We start from the raw sequence: 20,644 nt of genomic DNA, 5'->3' as shown, positions 1-20,644 counted from the left end.
GAAAGGGCTAGATGGCTTGCATGTTTCAAAAGGTGATAGAGCATAAAACTGTTAAACTTTCAGCTGAACAAGTGCTGTAGATCAATAGGCTGTAGAAGAATACCTCCTTAAGATATTCTTTAAAAATACCTCTTAAATTTTATACAGAAATATTTTATACAAAAAATATAAATTTTATACATGAGGAAATGAAGGCTTTCAATGCTGATGAGACAGGCATGTTTTACGAGGACATTGGCTAACAAATAATGTAACGTAAATGGCATTTCTGTTGACAAAAATGTTGTGACCAGAGGTTGTAGAAACACAACTGTATATTTCCCCTCAGAGAAATAGTTCAGTATCTGTTAATTCAGTGTTCATGACACCTGTGTAGAAAACTACCACAAATAACAAGAATCAACTGTATATTGTAAAAGCTTACAAAACTTCTATGGTTCATGATGCCATGATTTTCTGTTAAACCAGAAAATAAGAATTACCTAGAAATTCTTGTCATAATGTAATAAGGTAAGAAAGAAAAACTTACAGTTACTGTAAAGAAGAAATCAAAATTCTTATTATGTGCAGAGTATATTATTTGTATCTCAAAATCTAAGCTAATCAACTAAAAAGTTACTAAAAATTATGAGTTCAATAATTTTTCTGAATACAAGGCAATGTTATGTTTACAAAATTCAATATCATTTATTTAATTACGCAATTATGTGTTAAGAAACAAAATACAAATGATGTAACTTTAAATGTCAACAGACATGCAAACATGATTTTTTTTTTAATTTTTTTAATGTTTACTTATTTTTGAGAGAGAGAAAGAGACAGTGTGAGCAGGGAAGGGGCAGAGAGAGGGAGACACAGAATCAGAAGGAGGCTTCAGGCTCTGAGCTGTCAGCACAGAACCCGACATAGGACTCTAACTCATGAACCACGAGATCATGACCTGAGATGAAGTCAGACGCTTACCTGACTGAACTACCCAGGAGCCCCGCAAATATGAATATTTTTAACAAAATAAAGTTTCTTGTCATTTTCAAAAACTCTACAAACCTTTACTAAGTCTTTTAGAAAAGAAAAACACCGAAATAGCTTAGCAAATACAGTGACAAAAACACAACTTTCGACATGGATTCCTAAATTTAGCTATTTTAATTAAAAATGTTTAATACATTTTTGAGGTCCATATTAAGTTAATCTGAAATATTCTGGAAAAATAAATGAGCAAGAATTGGTATGAGCACTTTGAAAAATGAAGATTCAGTCAGAGGTAGGTTGTAGATAATCTCAATGGAACAACAAAAAGCAGAAGAATATAATAATTATATAAGTGTGATCATAGTAAAAATGACAATAGATATAATTTAAAAATCTTCTATTTATTATTAAAAATTTGTTCGCTTTGGAATTCCCATCATGAAGTTAACAGATTCCTGCAGAACTACTTAACATCCTTTGAGTCCAACGCATTAACCAGCTAACTCCAGGGGAATATGATGTTCTCTGCCTCTCACAAACCATAAATTTCAGTTTTTGGAGCTGATTCTTTGCCCCTCTCCTTCCATTTTACACCTTCAGATCATTTCTCTCACCTGCATAAAACATCCTCCTCTTCCTTTTGTTTCACTGGGCATAGTTATCTATGTAAATTCTAGTCACTAGCCCTCATTCACTGGATACTTCAGCACCTGACTCAGCTTTCCTAAGAACCTAAGGGCATCCAGAATGGCTTTAATTTCCCAAAAGATGATCTGCTTAACATTCTAGCCTTTCAATTCATTTTTCTCCTCATCTCCATTAAATATCTCCTTTTGTCAAAGAAAAGTTGTACCACACAGAATTAAACAGGCAAGGAAGACTTTATTCAAGACTATTGCAACAGAAATCAAGACTTTGCCAACAGAGGAGAAAGACTGAACTCAGTTCCTCTGAAACAAATGGCAAGAGTTTTTAAGCAGAGTGGTAGGAGGGCAGTGAACTAGTTGCAAGTATTGGAGAACTCTGGGAGTCGGGGGTGTTTGTCAACGTGATGAGGCCATCTGTGTTTGCTAACTAGTACTTAAGAAAGTTAGGTTCTTAACCCTCCCACGGAGACTGGGAGATAGGGATTCTTATCTTTCTTGATGATTATATTTCAAAGGAATGGCTCCCAAATTTTTGGGAAAGACATTTCTGGATTGTAAACTGGCAAGTGATTCGACAGAAGATTTATATCTCAAAGGAAAACGAAATTACAGTTGCAAGTTTTCCAAAGTAAATGCTCTCAGAAGGGGAGATCAAGCAAGGGCTTGTAGTCAGAAAGAAACCTGTCTAAATTTTGGTCAAGCTGAGGCAAATGTTAAGGCCTTCTTGGTCACTCTGCTATGACTGTAATCAGAACTAAATTTATCTAAACTAGTTGTGCATTCGGGTGTTATATCAGTATAATGAATTGGCGTATAAGGAAATGGAGGCCTCATACAGCCCAGAAACAGCCTTGGTTGCAGGACAGAGAGACCATATTCCGTGCAAACCATGAGAGGTTCACACAGTCCCTCACAAGGGTACACATGCCTTGTACTTTCATAATTTCTTTCTCCACAAGGAAGGATCTTTTAAATGAGGAAGATGTACTCCTTTAAACACCAATCAGCCTAAAGTCAAGGAAGCCTTTTTCAGTGGGGTAGGAGAGATGGCTGAAGAAAGACCATATTTTTTATTCCTCTGTATTTTTTAATTGGATCCTTTTAAAGGAAAGTCTGTAGTAATAGCACCAAATTGAGAGATAGGAAGAACCAAGCCTTCATCAAGTGTTGCTCTGTGATTTCCAATTTTAGTTAAAATTGCTCACTGCTTTAAAGTACCATCAGGGAAAAAGCTCGCACAATGGTTTTTGATCCTTAGATAATGGGTTCTTCCAAACTACAAAGTAGCAACTTTACTAATCTTCAAATATTATTCTTTTCCAGGCTGTGACAAAGACATGCTGATCGACATTCTAACTCAACGTTGTAACGCACAAAGGCTGATGATTGCAGAGGCATATCAGAGCATGTATGGCCGGGTAGGGTCTCTTCATCTTGACCTATTTCTAGGACAAACTCCTGGGAAATGACAACACTCTCAGAAAACAGATACTGTTATTCTTTTCAGTCTTGCAGATTACAAAGATCTCAGACTCCACTGTATGTCAGACACAGAGTTCCTATGCCTCTAACATGTTTCAAGGAATGTAAGAAAGATGTATCTATGTGTGAGGCATGTTCACACTGACTCCATCAGTCCTTTCTCAAAAATCACTCAGCTTCATAAAATGAAAGTTCTGGTGGCCTTACACTGCTGGTTCGTCCAATTAGGCTAAAAATGTTGCGCTGGAAACACCCCTGTGTCAAGCTTTAGGGAAGGCATGGAAAGGGCTAATGATCACTAGGTCAAAAAAATAAGATCTTTCCTGCAATTCCCCACAGGTCTTCACCTAACTCTCAACCAAAGTGAATTCTGTACTAGCTTTTCTTCTCACAGCATGCAGTTATAGAGACCGTTAAAAAAGAATGGCAGTTAAAAATAGTTTAAGGCAATAAAACTATCCTTAGTGCTTTAAAGTAATCATATTCTAATTTCAAAGCAAGTACCATTAAAGATTCCTTTCTTTTGTTATGCATTTAAACCACAGATTCAGAACAAAAACTCTTCAGGCCAAAAGGGCTTGAAATAGCAATTACTTTGTCAACTGAGCATTATTGATGAAACACTATCATAAAACTTTCTCGATAGAGTTAGCTCTTATAAATTCATTCCATCTCTAAACCTCACTCTTTGAACAGCTATAATACAGGAATAAAGGATAGCCCTCTCTTGTAGAATAAACTAATAATCGAAGAAGCTACCACTACTGGTGAAATTAGTTGAATTATGCCATGGAAGCAAACCAGTTATGCTTTTTCCCACCCCCCCCCCCAAGTAAAACTGCTACCTTAGCTTATGTTCCAGTAACACCAGTGCTTGTTTTCTTTTGAAAGAGAATGCAAAAAACCTTAAAAGTTGTAGCATTGCAAATCTAATATTGTTTTAATATGCGTACCGCTAGAACAGTGGCCATTTTTCAGTATTTTGTTTAACCCAAAGGTTTACATACATTTTATACATCAGGTTAGTTTAGGTTGAAGCATTATTTCATCACATTCTACAAAATTACACTAGAACAGATTAAAACGATTAAAAATGTAGTAGTTCCACTCAAGGAATGTGAAATCTATTAAGCAATTTATACTTTCAACGGTTGTAAAGTTTGTTAAACTCTACCTTCTGCTGAATAATCCATACCGCGTGGAAAAGCTTGGCTAATCACCCAATTGCACCAACAGATGAAAAGGAGTCATGCAGGCCCCTTTCCTCCAAAATATCTTTGTCATACAATCAGCTATCATGTCTTGAAAATTAGTTTTCCTCTCGTATTTCTTTTTCCTCACTAACACAGTCTTGATTCATTTGGTGCCCAGGCTAATGTGAAACTCCTAACTGATACCTGCTACCCTCGTGCCTTCCTACTCCTAACTATCCTCCATACTGAAGCCAGAATGATTCCATCTCTAGATTTCTGCTTTCTGGCTTTAGCTCCCGGATATTTATCTTGTTTCTCCCTTACATATATATCCACAGGTCCACGGAATAAACCAAGGCCTTCTCCGGGCCAACAAAGCCTTGCTTTTATTCTCTATTTTAAGCCCTCTCCCCCTTCTTCACACGCCATCAAATGCAGCCAAACTGATCTACTTATATTTCTACAATTTATCTGTGCCTGCTCCCTTACCTTCATTCAGGGTGTTTCATCTACTCCAGTGGCCTGACTCCCCACCTCCCCAAGCTGCACACCTGTTCATCTCCCCAGATACCGGGCATTTCCTCACACCAGTAACCCCAAACACAATGGAACAGACTTGTGCTGCTATTGCATTCTTTATATAACTTCCCCCTTGGTACCTAATGACATGCTAGTGAACTTGTCTGTACGTGCTTCCCTTTACCAGAGTCCAAATCCTCTAAAGTTGGAATGCATTTCATCCATCCCTCAAGTTGAGCGCAAATGTCTATCTATCATGCCGAGATTGCTGAATTATCTTTGTTGAATGACAGTGTGAAGGCATAGTTTTGGCTGCTCCAATAAATCTTCCCCACCTGTCTTACTCACCCTCTGCCCCGGGCTAGGTGCTGCCTTCCAGGGCCCCAGAGTTCCCTGTACATAATGGGGCCTTGTCACGCTGGGTCCTGTGGGTTTACTGTCATGTCTTGATGACTAGACTGTAATCCTCTAGAAAATCAGGGACTAGGTTATTTGCTACTACTCTCCAGAGCTTAGTCCAGGGTCTAACAAAGAAGATGCATTTCATTTATAGAATAAGGGAATCTAAGGAATTATATTCTGCCTATTTATACTTTGTTTAAAAAAGAAGAGGGGACATCCCTGTATTATCCACTTTATACTTAATGAATATTCATAGATTGCCTAAATTTCTCTTTTCCCTCATTCCCTGCTCTAGCTGCTCCCAGGTCAATTGGCCTGATCTTCAGTTAGGGATTCCTGATCCCCTCTGCTGTTCCCTTTGAGAATTACTTCTTCCATTTGGCCAAGGTGTCTCTTTTGCTACCTTTCCCTTTCTGTGGTGAGATTTCCTGTATGTTAGTCTTTGATATTTTTATTTTTTATTGGTATGGTAATCAAGATTTCACAGAATTATTTTCCTAGCTGCTGAGCAAAGTGCAATTCTAGGCATGGCCCATAAATTCTTGATATTTTACATTAGTGAAGAACAGCTGAATTTCATTATAACAATTTTTCCTTGCCCAAGCCACACTAATCCCTACAGTCAAATGAAAAGCCTTTTGGAATGCCTCTGATTGACATATTTATCAATATAATTAATGAGGTCATTCTTGATCTTCCACACCAAAGCAAGTACTATGCTACAGCCAGTGTAGTGAAACCAAGGGAGCAATGAAAGGCCTCTGGGGCTGAGCAGATAAACTACGCATACCTGATAAGTTTAGCAATTAGACAGTGATCCCCGAATAGGGTTCCAATGCATCACTGAAGTAATTTGTTCTTTCAGTTTTCATCTGAAACAGGGATGATCAGCTCTGGAATGTCCTGGCATCTGGAATTCCTTAAAAGTGTGGTGTTGGTTATGTAATTTAGTGCAGAGGCTAACTTGCCCTGAATCACACAAGGTTAGAACTTACACCAAGGTATTCTGACTTTGAATCATGTCTTTCAAAGCTTCTCACTAAGTTCCTCTTGTTCTCAACTGAATGAACACCAGATTTAACAAGAGGAGATATCTATATTGCTGACTGCCTGATGTTCTTCAAGGCTTTGCTCAATGTCAGCTACTCAAAAGGGCCTAATCTGATTGCCCTGTTTTAAAACTGTCACCTCCCCTGGGGCGCCTGGGTGGCTCAGTTGGTTAAGTGGCGGACTTGGGCTCAGATCTTGCAGTTTGTGAGTTTGAGCTCCTGCCTTGGGGCTCTGTGGTGACAGCTCAGAACCTGGAGCCTGCTTCAGATTCTGTGTTTCTACCTCTCTCTCTCTCTGCCCCTCCCCCACTCATGCGCGCGCGCGCGCGCGCTGCGCGCGCGCACGCGCTCTCTCTGTCTCTCTCTCACAAGTAAATAAACATTTTTTAAAAGATTAAGAAAAAAACTGTCACCTACCCCAAAGCCTATGCCAGCACTCCAGATCCCTTTCACCTTCTCTGCTTTTTTCTATAGCAGTTACTGCCCTCTAACAAGCTACATAATTTATTAACATATTATAATTATTATTTATTGTACTCCACCTCCCCCTAGCTCAGGCCCCACAAGCAGAGGCATCTTTGTTTTGTTCACTACAGTGGCAGACACATAGCTGGTGTTACAGACTCAAGTGCATCCCCTCAAAGTTTAAATGTTGAAGCCCTACCCCCCAAAGTGGCTATGCTTGAAGACAGGGCCTTTAAAGAGATGATCAAGTTTAAATGAGGTGATCATGGTGGGGACCTAATCCTATAGGACTGGTGTTCTTATAAGAAGAGGAAGAGATACCAGGAGTGCACGCACAGAGGAAAGGCCATGCAAGGATATAACAGGAAGGCAGCCACCTGTAAGCCAAAAAAAAAAAAAAGAAAAGAAAAGATGCCTCTCTAGAAACCAGCCCTGCTGGTACCTTGATCTGGGACTTCCAGACTCCAGACTGTGAGAAAATAAATTTCTATTGTTTAAGCCACCTAGTCTATGGTAAGCCTGAGCAGACTAATGCAGTTGATACTCAACACAGAGATGTGAATGTATGAAGAGTTCAAGTTCACTCTTCAGATCCATCTTGTTCTCATAACAATTTTTTTTCCTATTAGGTCTCAGGTTCATGGTTAAAAATATTGATCTTGAATTGTCAACATACCTAGGAAGTAGCCAGCTAGAAAATTACCTTAGCTACTTCAGAGGTAGAATTATCATGTCACTCATGCCAGTAGAAGTATGGTATCTTTTCCTCTATCCTCACTTTCACTGTAGAAGTGAGGGGGTGGATGTAGTTTTAGCCTCAAAAGGCTATTAAATTCATTACATAATTTATCACAGACCAATTTTATAAGCATGAATTAAGTAATTTGAAATACTATAACTACTTTAACTTTCAATTATATAATGAGTTACATACACCCCTTTTGATGAAACTTAACTACCAGGAAAATAATTTATAATTTCAAGAAGCTTTTCTATAGAATCAGTAAAAATTTTGTCAGTTTAGAAAAACCTCTGTATATGCTTGTTACAGCCTGAACAATTATTTCTCTTGAAAATAGCATACAATCTCTGCCAGAAAGGGAGGGAAGAAGAGAAGAAAGGAGGGAAGGAGGGCGGGAAGTAAGAAGAAAGGAGAAAGAAAATTAGATACTGCTAAATCCAGGCCTAATTAGGCTTCAAAACACTCTCTAAAACAGTTCTGTAAATTTGCACTCTCACCTGCAATAAATATATAATGGCTCCCATTTCCCTCAAATCTTCATAAAACTTAAGAAGTTTGGGCCAATTTTATGGATGTAAATGGGATCTCTCCATGGTTTTAACTTGCATTTTTTCCTTGATAATATATAATGTTGAGCATCTTTTCATGTTTCTTTACATCCTGGTTTCTTCTCCTTTTAAGTTAATTCTATATTCTCTGTATTTTTCTTTCAGTAGCTTGCCATTTATTGATTTGTAGCTATTTACATAATTTGGACATTAGTTATTTTTTGTGTATGTAGACTAAAAACATTTTCTCCGAATATGTGGATTAATTTCACACTATGTTGTACAGTCTGTGTCCAAAACTGTGAAAGGTATGAGACTTTAACCTACAAGATAGCAAGCTAACCAACCAAGTTAACATAGATACTGGAGACTCCTGGGTCAAAGACAAAATACAGTTTATCACTCTGAGTAATAGCAGTCGCCAGAGTGTCAGAATTTTTGCAACAGTTCCCTGAGCTTTAATCCCAAAGGTCTAAGCAAAGATGACCAGATAACGCTTGCATATGCAGTGAGTTGCACTGCAGAAGAGAAGCCATGAGATTAGAAACTTCAATCAGTTTTAATGGGCAGAATGCATGGCTGCCCATTGCTCATAAGGGAAACACTATCTCTCTCATGATGCTATTCACTGTATGAACATCCTTGGAAAGTTAGTCTAGAACAAAGGGCTGTCAGTGCCTCACTCTGCATAACATTTAGAAACACGAGGCCTACAGAAAATTGTCTCCCAACCTCACCCCTGGTTTCTACGCCATTTTCACTATTGACTTTCTTTTCTATGAACACACCAATCCCTAAACCACTCCTATTATTCTGACTAACAAAGGCTGAGACTAAATCCATCAATTTGTCTCATACAACATTTAATTATCAAAGGATTTCAAGCAACAAGGGGAGGTCAATTGGCAGTATTGATTCCAACAATGCCACCACAGGGGTTTGAACACAATGAACTCAACCAATTCCATAAATCATCAGGACTTATCTTAAAAAGCTGAGTGGATTTTTCTTAAGTTTTAGCAATGACTTTTCCACTTGGTTTGAAGTTTTTACTTAGATACAGCAGGATGTATTAGCAATGGCACAGACTTCACCTTTGCCCACAAGAAGGAAGTTTAGAGCAAGTCCATCATCCATAACAATCTTGGCCAGTGAGTTGGGGCTGTCTTCAATACAAAGTGGTGTGATTAGGTAGTCCCTCCCCAGATGCAAGGTTGTTGTTCTTGCTCCACCATTAGAAAAATGTCACTTTTCTTGGGGTGGCTGGGTGGCTCAGTTGGTTAAGGTCCCACTTCAGCTCAAGTCATGATCTCTCGGCTCATGTGTTCAGGCCGGGCATTGGGCTCTGTGCTGACAGCTCAGAGCCTGGAGCCTCCTTCAGATTCTGTCTCAGTCTCTTTCTGGCCCTCCCCACTCATGCTCACTCTCTCTCTCTCTCTCTCTCTCTCTCTCTCTCTCAAATATAAACATTAAAAATTAAAAAAAAAGAAAAAGAAAATTGTCACTTTTCTTGTAGTTGTAACTTCAGCATTTTTATTATTATTTCCAACTCTTTTCCCAAACTTTCTTTTGGGAGGGTCAGGTGCGGGAGGGACAAAGGCATTTTTATAAAACTTTAAAAAACACACTATGTCACACAAGCAGTGTACTCAACTTATCCTTATGATCCAAGGTTCTAAAGAGTCCAGAGATATTCTGGTGGCTGAACTAGAATTCTTTGAAATTCTTCACCCACTTTTGCTTAGGCTACCACCCACAGTATAGACCAACCAGCACACCTTGAGGTTGACAATGTTAAGAGAAAAAAAATCATCATGCCCAGAGAACGGTCAGGGTAGAATCCCAAATTTTCAAAATTTATCTGCATAATTATAGGAAAACTCCTGTTTCTTTCTACACAATTCAACACTTCACTTCTGACACCAAGTGTGTGGATTCTTTTCCTCGAACTAAACAATTCTAATACTAACTACCCAGGGTTACTACATACCCTACAGGGCAAGGACTGTCTCACAAAATTACCCCCCACCTCAGATGCCAACTACAAGTCCTAGATTGTCATCTATACTCTGACTGACTGGCTGTAAAGTGTAAGTTCCCACAGCCCCTCCTCAAGTTTGATGATTTGCTAGAATGGCTCACAGAACTCAGGGAAGTGCTGTGCTCATGATTACTGGTTTATTTCAAAGGACACAACTCAGGAATGGCAAAATGGAAGAGATATATAGGGCAAAGTACATGGGAAAGGATGCAGAATTTCCATGCCCTCCTTGGGCATGTCACTTTCCCAGCACCTTGATGTGGTTGTCAACCTGAAAGCACCTCAAACCTCTTTAGTCAGAGTTCTTATGGAGCCTTCTTTACACAAGCACGATTGATCGAACATTCATTGATCATGTTGAATAAATCAGTCTCCAGACCTTCTCTAGTCCCTAGAGATCAGGAGTAGGGCTGAGGGTTACAACCCAATAATCACATGGTTGGTTCCTCTGGCAACTAGCCCCATTCTTCTAAGATCATCTCATTAGCATAAACTCAATTATGGTTGAAAAGGGGTTACTATGAATAACAAAAGATGCTCCTCTCACTCCAATCAGGAAATTACAAGGTTTTAGGAGCTCTGTGCCAGGAATGGGGGACAAAAGATAGATAGATAGATAGATAGATAGATAGATAGATAGATAGATGATAGATAGATCATGATATCATAACATCCCAATAACCCTCTCCCCCCATTTCATTATGATTATTATTCAGGAGGGAAAACTGTATTCAGTGACCAACTGCCTTACTAAACTATGTACATCAGAAAGAGGTAAGGAAAACAGACTCGGAAATCTCATTGAATCAATCAGTTATCACCAATACCAGAAGCCTATGGATGGTGGAGACTATGGAAGATCCATCAAATACCTTGATTATCAGTCTACTGTTGAGTGGCTTTTGTAATAAAAACTATACCATGGTTAGACCAGGTAGTCTGGAAAGTCAAACACATGACACAGATTAGTTTCAAGGACCATAATTGTGTCCAGAGTCAGCTGATTGAACAGGGACAGCAGCGCTATCGCTTGAAAAAGTGACAATAGTTAAAAGGACTTCTAGTAACCTCAAGAGGGGATCAAGTCAGAAGAAATACATCAGCCAAGCCCTGTAAATGATAGTTTCCTTCACAATGAACAAGGCAAATCAAGTTTGACTAGACTCACAACAGTGGCAAGCAATGGTAACTTTGGTGTCAGATACACAAAATACTACATGCCTGTTTTATGATGGTATATGTATTGTCATGTCCAGTATGATGATGGATCCAGGTAGGAACAGCATAATCTGGACAACACAAGCTTGATTAGTAGCTGGATTCTAGTTGGTCTCATCAAGGAAAAAGCCCTTAGTGTGCAAATCTATGCAAGTGACACAAAAGTTCCTACCAGCAACCACAGTTTATTTTGACAGACTACAGCCACAAAGAAACCTTTGAGGCTTTTTCATGTGGGATCTGTACTTTCCCAAGTGTTAAACCAAAGAGATAGGCTTAACAGCCCAAGAGTGAGTAAAAAGATAAAATGTTTATCACAAAGGATACTGGTCAGAACTATGAAAAAAATCTTCTTGATTTCTGCCCATGGAACACAAATTGTCCATTTTTGGTTCTGCACAGCTATTGCTGAACCATCAATAAACCAGGTCAGGACACTTAGGGCAACTGATTGAAGTCCGCATTGATTCAGCATCTTGTTTCAAGCAGCAGAGTAGGGTTAAAGTTTCCCCAAAGGAATAGCTGCCATTTTTTCATGTAAACTCATGATGCTCCTGGAGCCAGGCGGGCTGTTTTCTTCAGTGTGCCATTTCCATTCGATGAGACTTGCTGATTTCTTCCCACTTTGCTAGTCATTGAGTCCCAGTTTACCCATCAAAATGAGACTATCAGGCACAAAAGTCACAAGCCTCCATACATCAGGCATTCAATTTCTACAAGAATCCAGTAGCAAGTCAGCAAGCAACAACTGCTGCTTTCTAAAAGTGATACCCAGAAGTTGTATGAAGAAGGTGACAAGTTTAAAATGCCAAGAGGCACCTCTGGGATGCTGCCTTTTCTTGCCAGAGGTTCCCATCGGCAAACCATCTGTCACAGAGTTGTGTAGCAGATAGGAATTATTGGGGTTATAAGACCTTCCCCATATTTGCTATAGGTAGAGCACTATATGTGGCTCATTTCTTATCAAGAGCATTCTCTTTGGTACTTCTCAGCATTCCCAAGAGAAACAAATAAACATAAATTCCAGCCATATTCAACAATAGATTATGGTACAGTGACATTAGCCCAAAGGACCTCAATAATAAGTTGTTTTAGTTTCCCTTTTTCCACTACAAACCTTGCCCACACCCATCAATTGAATTTGGAGGGGACCCAAATTCAACCAATGGGTCCACATAGAATGGTTACCTTGGCAGCTATAGCCAACGAACTCATGAAAAGTTCAGTCCTTCCATTCCCCAAAGTCCCCCAACATACTCAGACAGTCATGAACCCTTTAGTCCACAGTGGGACAGGAAGACCTTGGTCCCACTCCTAATTATTACTCTCCTGAAAGTAACAGAAGCTACGGTAGAAGGGAAGGAAAGACAAGGCACATGAGGGGATAAAGATCTGCAACAATAAGTGAGGTGTTCATTTTCGGTATGTCACCTGTGTCTACGTTGATCAAAGGAACTTCAATGTTTTTGGCCTACACAAGCTTTACATCAGGTGGGGAATTCACCACTGCTGAAACCATGTTTCAACTTTGTGCGCTCTGGACTCAGTAGCCAGAGCCACATTTCTTTCTGGCCACAGGCACAGAATTTGGTCCTTTTGACTGGTTTGGAGTTGGCTAATCTTTGAAATGGTTTTTAATGAGTCCATCTTTGAAATGGATTCCGTAGTACATGAAGAATGGATTCTTCATGGTAACAACTCTTAAGTCTTTGCCTGTCATTAACATAAGAGCTAGGGGAATTTTTCAGGCAGCATACTGTTATTGTTGAGTATTTTTATTCTACCTTGCTTTATACTCCCCCAAATTAATCATCATTATGCTTTTGACGAGTTAATGCTTCTTCAGTTATATTCACAATTTTTTATTTCTTTTTTCATTTTTCTTCTAATACCTAACTCCATGTTTCTGGCCTCAATGTCATTTTTCCAAAGGACATTTTTTAGCAGTTTCTTTTTCTAGAAATCATAAATAATTATTAAATTATTTCAGTTCTTTTCCTTAGGAACAGCTTTATTTATTTTTTTCTTCATGGTTGAATATTAACTTAGATAGCTATAGAATTCTAGGCTGAATGCTAGTCACTTTTTCTTTGGTCTTTGTAGATATAATTTTAAATTTTTTCCTAGCCTTCACTGATAACTTTTGAGAAATCCATTCTCTCATTAAGAGTTTTCCTTTATAGATTACCTTTAATTCTCTGTTTGCCTTAACAATTTTTTAAAAATCCTAATATTTTGCAGTTTCACGATATTAGTAAATAGGTTTTATCTAAATAACTGAAGATTCACATATTATATTTTAAGTAGTGTCTCCCTGGTATTGTCCACATTCTCTCCTGCTATAAATCCTATTAAACAAAAGCTTGTTCTTGCCATTCAGTCTTCCAAGTCTCTTAACTTTATATTCATATCATCTATTTATTGCCTGTCTCTGTGGAATTTTTTAGATACTTTTTCAGATATTTTTCCAATTCATTAATTCCAAGTCAGTTGTTTATTAGAATACTCTAAAAGCTTTTCATTTCTAGAATTTTATTTGCCATTTTTAGTGTGATTTTTTTTTCATAGTGTTCTTTCTGATTGTTATCAATTGTCTCAAATTGACGGGGTTTTAATTCTGCCATTTGTAGAGTCCACTGTCTGTCCTCCTGGAAAATTACTTCTAAGTGCATACCAGATATTTTTTGTTGTGAGAACTTTTAAAGTGATGCTCATCTTTTGCAGTGAGGTTTTTTTTTCTCCCCCCTGAAGAGTCAGAGAATCTCTCTAGATTTGTCTGGCATTTGCTTCTTCCTGGCATCCCAGGAGAATCACCAGCCCTGGATTAACTTTCATGATGATTTCTCTTCATGGAGTTCTCAGCCCATCGGGTACAGTAGAATAAATTTAAAAGTCATGCCCAAGGGAGACACAGCTCTATTATTTTGGATTCTCAAGGAAAATATCCTCCTTCTTAACCCAGACAATGAAAGGTGAGCTTTCTGCTCATCTTCCAATGTTGAGTGCTGGTTTTTTTTCCTAGTTCATACTTTAACTGAAGGTATAATCCTTTGAGGTTCCCAACCTCATAGAGGTTTCAGACTTAGTTAGTTCCTTGTATTACATCAGCCCCATAAATGCTCTCCTGTCCTCATATAATGTTCCACACTGAGCACTGAAATCCAAAACAAATAGTTCTCAAAAACAATCTCTATTCTCCCAAGTCACCTGCAAAATCATCTCCAAGGGTCAGCTGATTTGCTTATCCTCTGGTTTTCATTTTATCCCCTGGATTTTACACCCAGGGGTTTCTTTATTCTGAAATCAAGCATACTTAAAACAGTGTGTGTTATTTTTTTATGGTGGTATTTGGAGGGGAGGGTTTTAGCTTTAATATACTAGGTTTCTCCAGAAGACCAAAGCATTATCATCATTAACAGATAAAAATTAGCTCAAATTTCCAATGAAAATTGAATCATTAAGTAACTATGAAAATATCTATAAAAGAATATTCACTTACTATTATGATGATCCAGCTTGCATAAATGTTTTTATAATATAATATAAAACCATGTGAATATTTACACAATGAATATTGGGGTAGGTAGAATTGAATATTGGGCACACTTTATATAGGCTTACATCACTGAGTTTTTAAAGAGCAAGTATCCTTTTTTACGATAAGAGTAAAAGGCATATAAGTTAAAAGCATATAAAAATGTTCCCCTGAGCATATTCAGACAAGCAAAATGTTAGTCATAGGTCTACTTCTTGCCCCTGATTACACATAATTATGTAAAGGCGTGAAGAACAAGGAAGAGGAAACTGCCATTTCACTTCTAGTTTAAATGGAGTGGTCAGAAGAGCTGCACCATGGGTAATCTACAGTTTCATCAGTAGCACAGAACAGCTCAATTTGAAAAGCAAGTAGTCATTAGCTTAATGCAAGGCCAAGCTGTGATTCCCACAGAGTCCCTTTAGGGCAAATCTTTGGCAAACACGAAAGCAGAGGCAGTCAGGCTGAGGAAAGTAACACTCCAAAGGTTGCATCCACAAAGTTATTTATATAACTCCAAGCCAGAATTTAAGGCTTTAATTAGAGCACCTATTTGAAGGCTCCTCTTTGAACACGAAAAGTTTAACTATTTAAACATATTATTCAATATTTATTTTCCCCATGGAAAGTAATCTCTCCTTCCAGATGTCCTGATGATATCATACAATTTCTACTACAATAGCACTTAGCACATTTTGCATAGCAAAGTAATTGTAATTTCTGTGTTTCTGCCCCTCCACTAAATAAAACTGCTTGAGGAGAGGGACTTTGGTTTGTTCATCTTTGAATGGCCAAGAATGACTCCAAAGAAATAATTCTTGAATTATAAGTGGTCCTCATTCATTTATCCATTTTATAACAATTTGTGTAAGTTCTTAGTCTGTAGCAGGCACATTCTTAGGGGCTGGTGAAGTAGCCATGAATAAAAAAGACCAAAAGCCCTGCCATAATGGAGCTTATATTCTACCTGGGTGAGACAGATAAAAAAAAAAAAAAAAAGGTAGTAAAATGTATCATGTTAGAAAGTACCATTGCTATGAAAAAAAAAACAAAAAACAAAAAACAAAAAATGAAAGCCTGGTAAGAAACATAGCAAGTACTGGGGAAACCAGGTTTAATTTAAAACAGTGTGACAAAGGCAAGCTTCATTAAGAAGTCAGGGAAGGGTGAGCCACTTGAAAGAACATTCAAGGAAGAGTGAAGGGCAAAAGCAAAGGCCCTGAGGTGGAAATAGATCTGTTATTAATCTGAGATCAACTACACAAAAGCAGTTGTAGTTTATCCTGGAGTATAGAGTGGGAAAGGGCATTTCCAGCAGAGGAGTGACTGATCTGATTTGTATTTTTACAGGATCACACTGTCCTCTGTGTTGAGGGGAGACTGTCAGGGGCAAAGACAGAAGGGAAACTCATTTGGAGGTTAATACATTAACACAGGGCAGTGGGGATTGTGGCCTGGATGAGGTCTGTAGCAGTGAGAAGTGGTAAGAAATCCTCCGTTTCAAGACAATAGAATTTACTGACAATTGGATATTATTAAAAGTTGTGGGAAATACAATATAACAGATAAAATCTGATGTGGAAAGAGAGAGACAGAAAGAAAGGAAGAGGAAAGAGTGGGAGACAGTCCGGTATTAGCCATTTTGATCTGCAGCAAATTATTTAATAATTTTTGAAGAAAAGACATTTTTTTCAGTACCTAATACGTGCCAGAAAAAAATTTAAGGATTTCACTTGAGTTAAATATTTTTATACTTGGATCTACCCGTGAGTAGATGCTGTTATTTTCACTTTACATATAGGGAAGCAGACACAATGACGTTAAGTAACCTACTTGCAATCTCACAGCTGCTACTTTCCACAGCCAGGATTCAAACCTAAATACTTTACCTCCAGAGCTGGTAGACTCTAATGGCATTATATGATGTCTGATACTGTTTGTTTCACTGAAATTATATAATTTCATTGACATCTTTTATACAATCCGTTTCGATAGCCATGTCATGCACGTGCTCGCTTGTATGCACACCTGAGTTACGCAACAAAGATATGCCAGCGCCATCTAGTGGCACTACTAATCTCAGTTTCCAGTGGAATGGGTTCAGTATTACCATAGGATGGCATAATATGTAAAGTAACCGAAGATGTTGTTATAAATATTTGGGAAGGATGGTGATCAAAGAAATGTAACTAAAGATTAAATAAAGTACTTGCCTGCAATACCCAAGTGATTGTCAGCTTGAACATCGACTTTATCCTTTACAAATAATCAGTAAGATAGGGTCTTCTCTAAATGAATGAGCATTCATTCATTTATTCTTGCACTTGTTTATATATTCGTTTATCAATTATATATACTATATACTCTGAACATCATATATTCAGTACTGTGAGATATATAGATACATAGATATAGAGATAGATAAATGAATTTAGTAAAATTTATGTGAAAGTCCATGTCCTGACAGACTTTGGCTAGAAATGAATGCATATAATAGTCATGAAATGCATATTCATAGTCATGAAAATCTGGTATAATAAATGAAAAGCTAGAGAAGTTTTGGCAAAGAAATAATCAGCTTCACTTAGAGTTATAGAAAGGCTCATAAAAGAGATAATTCTAATGTTTCCACCTTTCCATCAACTGCCAAGTACCAATATCTTCTCACAATAAAAGTATATTACATTGACCCGTTTGCATTTAAACCTTCAATGCACTGCCGCTACATGTAAAAGTTCATAAATACTACATTTACCACCTATATGATATGTTCATCACCTTGCTGATATATCACTGGTGGCTTTCTATGGCCTACATAACATGGAAAAGGAGACAAGAAGGCCAGAATGGCTGATATCAAATCCTGGCTCCTGCACTTACTTGTTTAGCTACGTGAAACTTGCTACTTAAGCTCTATGTGCCATGATTTTCTCACCTATATCATGGGACGTTTATACTTCCTATTTCATAGAGTTGTTGCAATGAGTTATTACAACTATTCTAATACTCAGAATCCTGTCTGACAGAGAGTAAACATTGAATCTTAGTGGTTAATACAATCACCACACTCCTCTGTTTCAATCTCCATTCTTAGGACCTTTTCTCTCTGAACTAGAAGGCATATTGGAATAACTGACATCCAAAGTATCTTTTAAAACATTGAGATTTCAAATCAGTTCAATGTTTGTTGAGAGCTAGAGTTAACTGCATTATGTCCTGTTTTTCTCCATTTCAGTAATGCTCAGTTGGAATAAAAGAACAAGCATCCTACCTTCAGGCAGGTTGTTACATTACTCATCCAAAGAGCTTTTCAAACACTTCCTCTCACCTAGGATTCTCATATGGCCCCCAACCCCAGCCCAGTTAAAGAATCATTGTTTTATGGCACCAGCATTAATGATGGGTGTATAACTCTAGTGTGGAAAACAATGCTAAAAACTATTAAATAAGATGACAATTTGAAACTGGGTATTAACTAGTATGACACATAAATATAGTAGAGGATGTATTTGAAAGAGTTAAATAAATAGGAGCTTTAGAAAACATTCATTTTGTAGATGCCAAAATAACATGTTAAGATAAAATTTAAAATCCACAATATTGAGGCACAAGTTATATAAAATACTCATTTCAGTACACTTTGATGAGTTCTCACTCATGTCCCCACAAGCACTATCAAAATATAGAGCATGTCTCACACCCCAAAATTTTGTTTCCCCCCCTTTGCAGGCCATCTTCTGCTAACTTCTTGCTCACAGCACCAGCTGTGATCTCTTCTGATTTCTTCTCTTTTCTTGTATTTGTAGATTAACTTTGTCTTTCTAGAACTTTTATAAGTAGGATCATGTAATATGTGCTCTTTTGTGTCCAGATTCATTTTCTCAGCACATAGTTCTTAACATCCATAGATGTCGTAGGACTCTTGGTTCATTTCCTTTTTATTGCTAAGTATTATTCCACATATGTATATGCCAATATTTGTTTATCCATTCACCTGTTGAAGGACATTTGGGTGATTTCCAATTGGGGTTGTCATGAATAAAGCTGCCATAAACATTCATGTTCTGAATTCATAAACTTTAAATTTATTTGTTAATGCTGCGAGTGGATTTCATGCAGTTTATATTTATTAGAAATTACAAGAGTTCTAAAGTGGTATATTCCTACCAGTATTAATATGATAGTTCCAAATGATCCACATCCTTGCCAATACCTGATATCATCAGTCTTTGTAATATTAGCCACTGAAGAGAACGTGTAGTGTTATCTCATTGTGGCTTTAATTCCTATTAGTCTAATGACTAATGTTAAGCATCATTTTATGGGTTTATTCCCCAATTGTTTATTTTTTCTGGTTAAGTATCAGTCCAAATCCCTTGTCAGTATTTTTATCAGATTGTCTTCTCATTATTGAGTTTTAAGAAATTTTTAGACCTGCTGGGCACAAGTCTTTTGTCAAATATATGAGTGACACCTGTGATCTTAGAAGAATTGAAGTTTTTATTTCGACAAAGTCAAATTCATCATGTTTTGTTTTGTTTTGTTTTGTTTTGATTATGGGTTGTTACTTTTATGTACTGTCCAAGAATTCCTTGCTACACTGACTCAAAGATTTGTTCCTATGCTTTCTCCTACAAGCATTAGAGTTTTAGCTTTTCTTTTTAGGTATATACCTATTGAATAACATACACGTAGTAAGAGCAGGTATCTTTGCCTTGTTCTCAGTCCTAGGATATGAGCATTCATTTTTCATTACTAGGCATCATCTCATTTTTATAAATGCCCTCTATCAATTTAAAATCCCCTCTATTCATTCTTCCTTAAGAGTTTCTCTTATGTTTATGTGTTAACCTTTTTCAAATGCCTTTGCTACACCCATTGATACCATCAGTCAGCTTTTCTCCTTATACTGCTAAAACGAGGAATCGTATTTATTGATTTTCAAGTGTAAACTGAGCTTGCATTCCTTGGACAAATCCTACTTGGTCATTACATATCATTCCTTTGACATATTATACATACTGATGGATTTAATTTATAAAATTTGGATATACCACATTTTTTTTTGCATCTGTGTTCATAAAGGATATCAACATGCAATTTTCTTTGCATGTGAAGTTTTTGGATTTCGGGATTAGGGCAATACTGGCCACATAAAATAAATTGAGAAGTCATCTTTCATCTATTATTGCTACAAGATTTTGTGTAGAGTTGATTTGATTTCTACCTTAAATGTCTGATGGATTTTATTAGTGATTGCACCAGGGTCTAAAGATTGGCAAGGTGGGATTAATTATGAACTTAATTTCTTTAACTAATATAAAGAACTTCAGATTGAGTATAAAGTTCTGCTTGAGTTTTCTTTGATAATTTGTGTATTTCAAGAAATTGGCACATTTCAACTAGTTTTAAAATTTAGTGGCATTCAAATGTCCGTCAACTGATTAGTGGAAAAAGAAGATGTAGTATATATATACAATGGAATATTACTCGGCAATCAAAAAGAATGAAATCCTGCCATTTGCAACAACATGGATGGAACTAGAGTATATTATGCTAAGTGAAATCAGTCAGAGAAAGACAGATATCACATGATTTCATTCTTATGTGGAATTTAAGAAGCCAAACAGATGAACATAGGAGAAGAGAAGCAAAAATAAGATAAAAACAGAAGGGTAGATGAACCATAAGAGACGCTTAAATACAGAGAATAACCTGAGGGTTACTGGAGGGGTGTTGGATGGAGGGATCGACTAAATGAACAAGGGACATTAAGGAGGATGTTAGGATGAGCACGGATGTTGTATGTAAGTGATGAATCACTAATTACT

At 37.3% G+C, this 20,644-nt stretch overlaps 1 protein-coding gene across 1 annotated transcript in view; it reads left to right on the top strand.

Moving 5' to 3' along the window:
- The window catches only part of ANXA10 (annexin A10), a 98,114-nt gene that overhangs the window by 43,612 nt on the left and 33,858 nt on the right, over window positions 1-20,644 (top strand). The window contains exon 3 of the mRNA XM_027068613.2: window positions 2,943-3,037. Coding sequence (XP_026924414.1) covers window positions 2,943-3,037 — 95 coding nt within the window. The remainder of the gene's footprint in view (window positions 1-2,942; window positions 3,038-20,644) is intronic.

This window comes from Acinonyx jubatus, chromosome B1 (assembly GCF_027475565.1).
Source record: "Acinonyx jubatus isolate Ajub_Pintada_27869175 chromosome B1, VMU_Ajub_asm_v1.0, whole genome shotgun sequence".
Lineage (NCBI taxonomy): Eukaryota > Metazoa > Chordata > Mammalia > Carnivora > Felidae > Acinonyx > Acinonyx jubatus.
The sequence above is the reverse complement of the archived record's forward strand: the minus strand, read 5'-3'. Positions and strand labels throughout refer to the sequence as shown.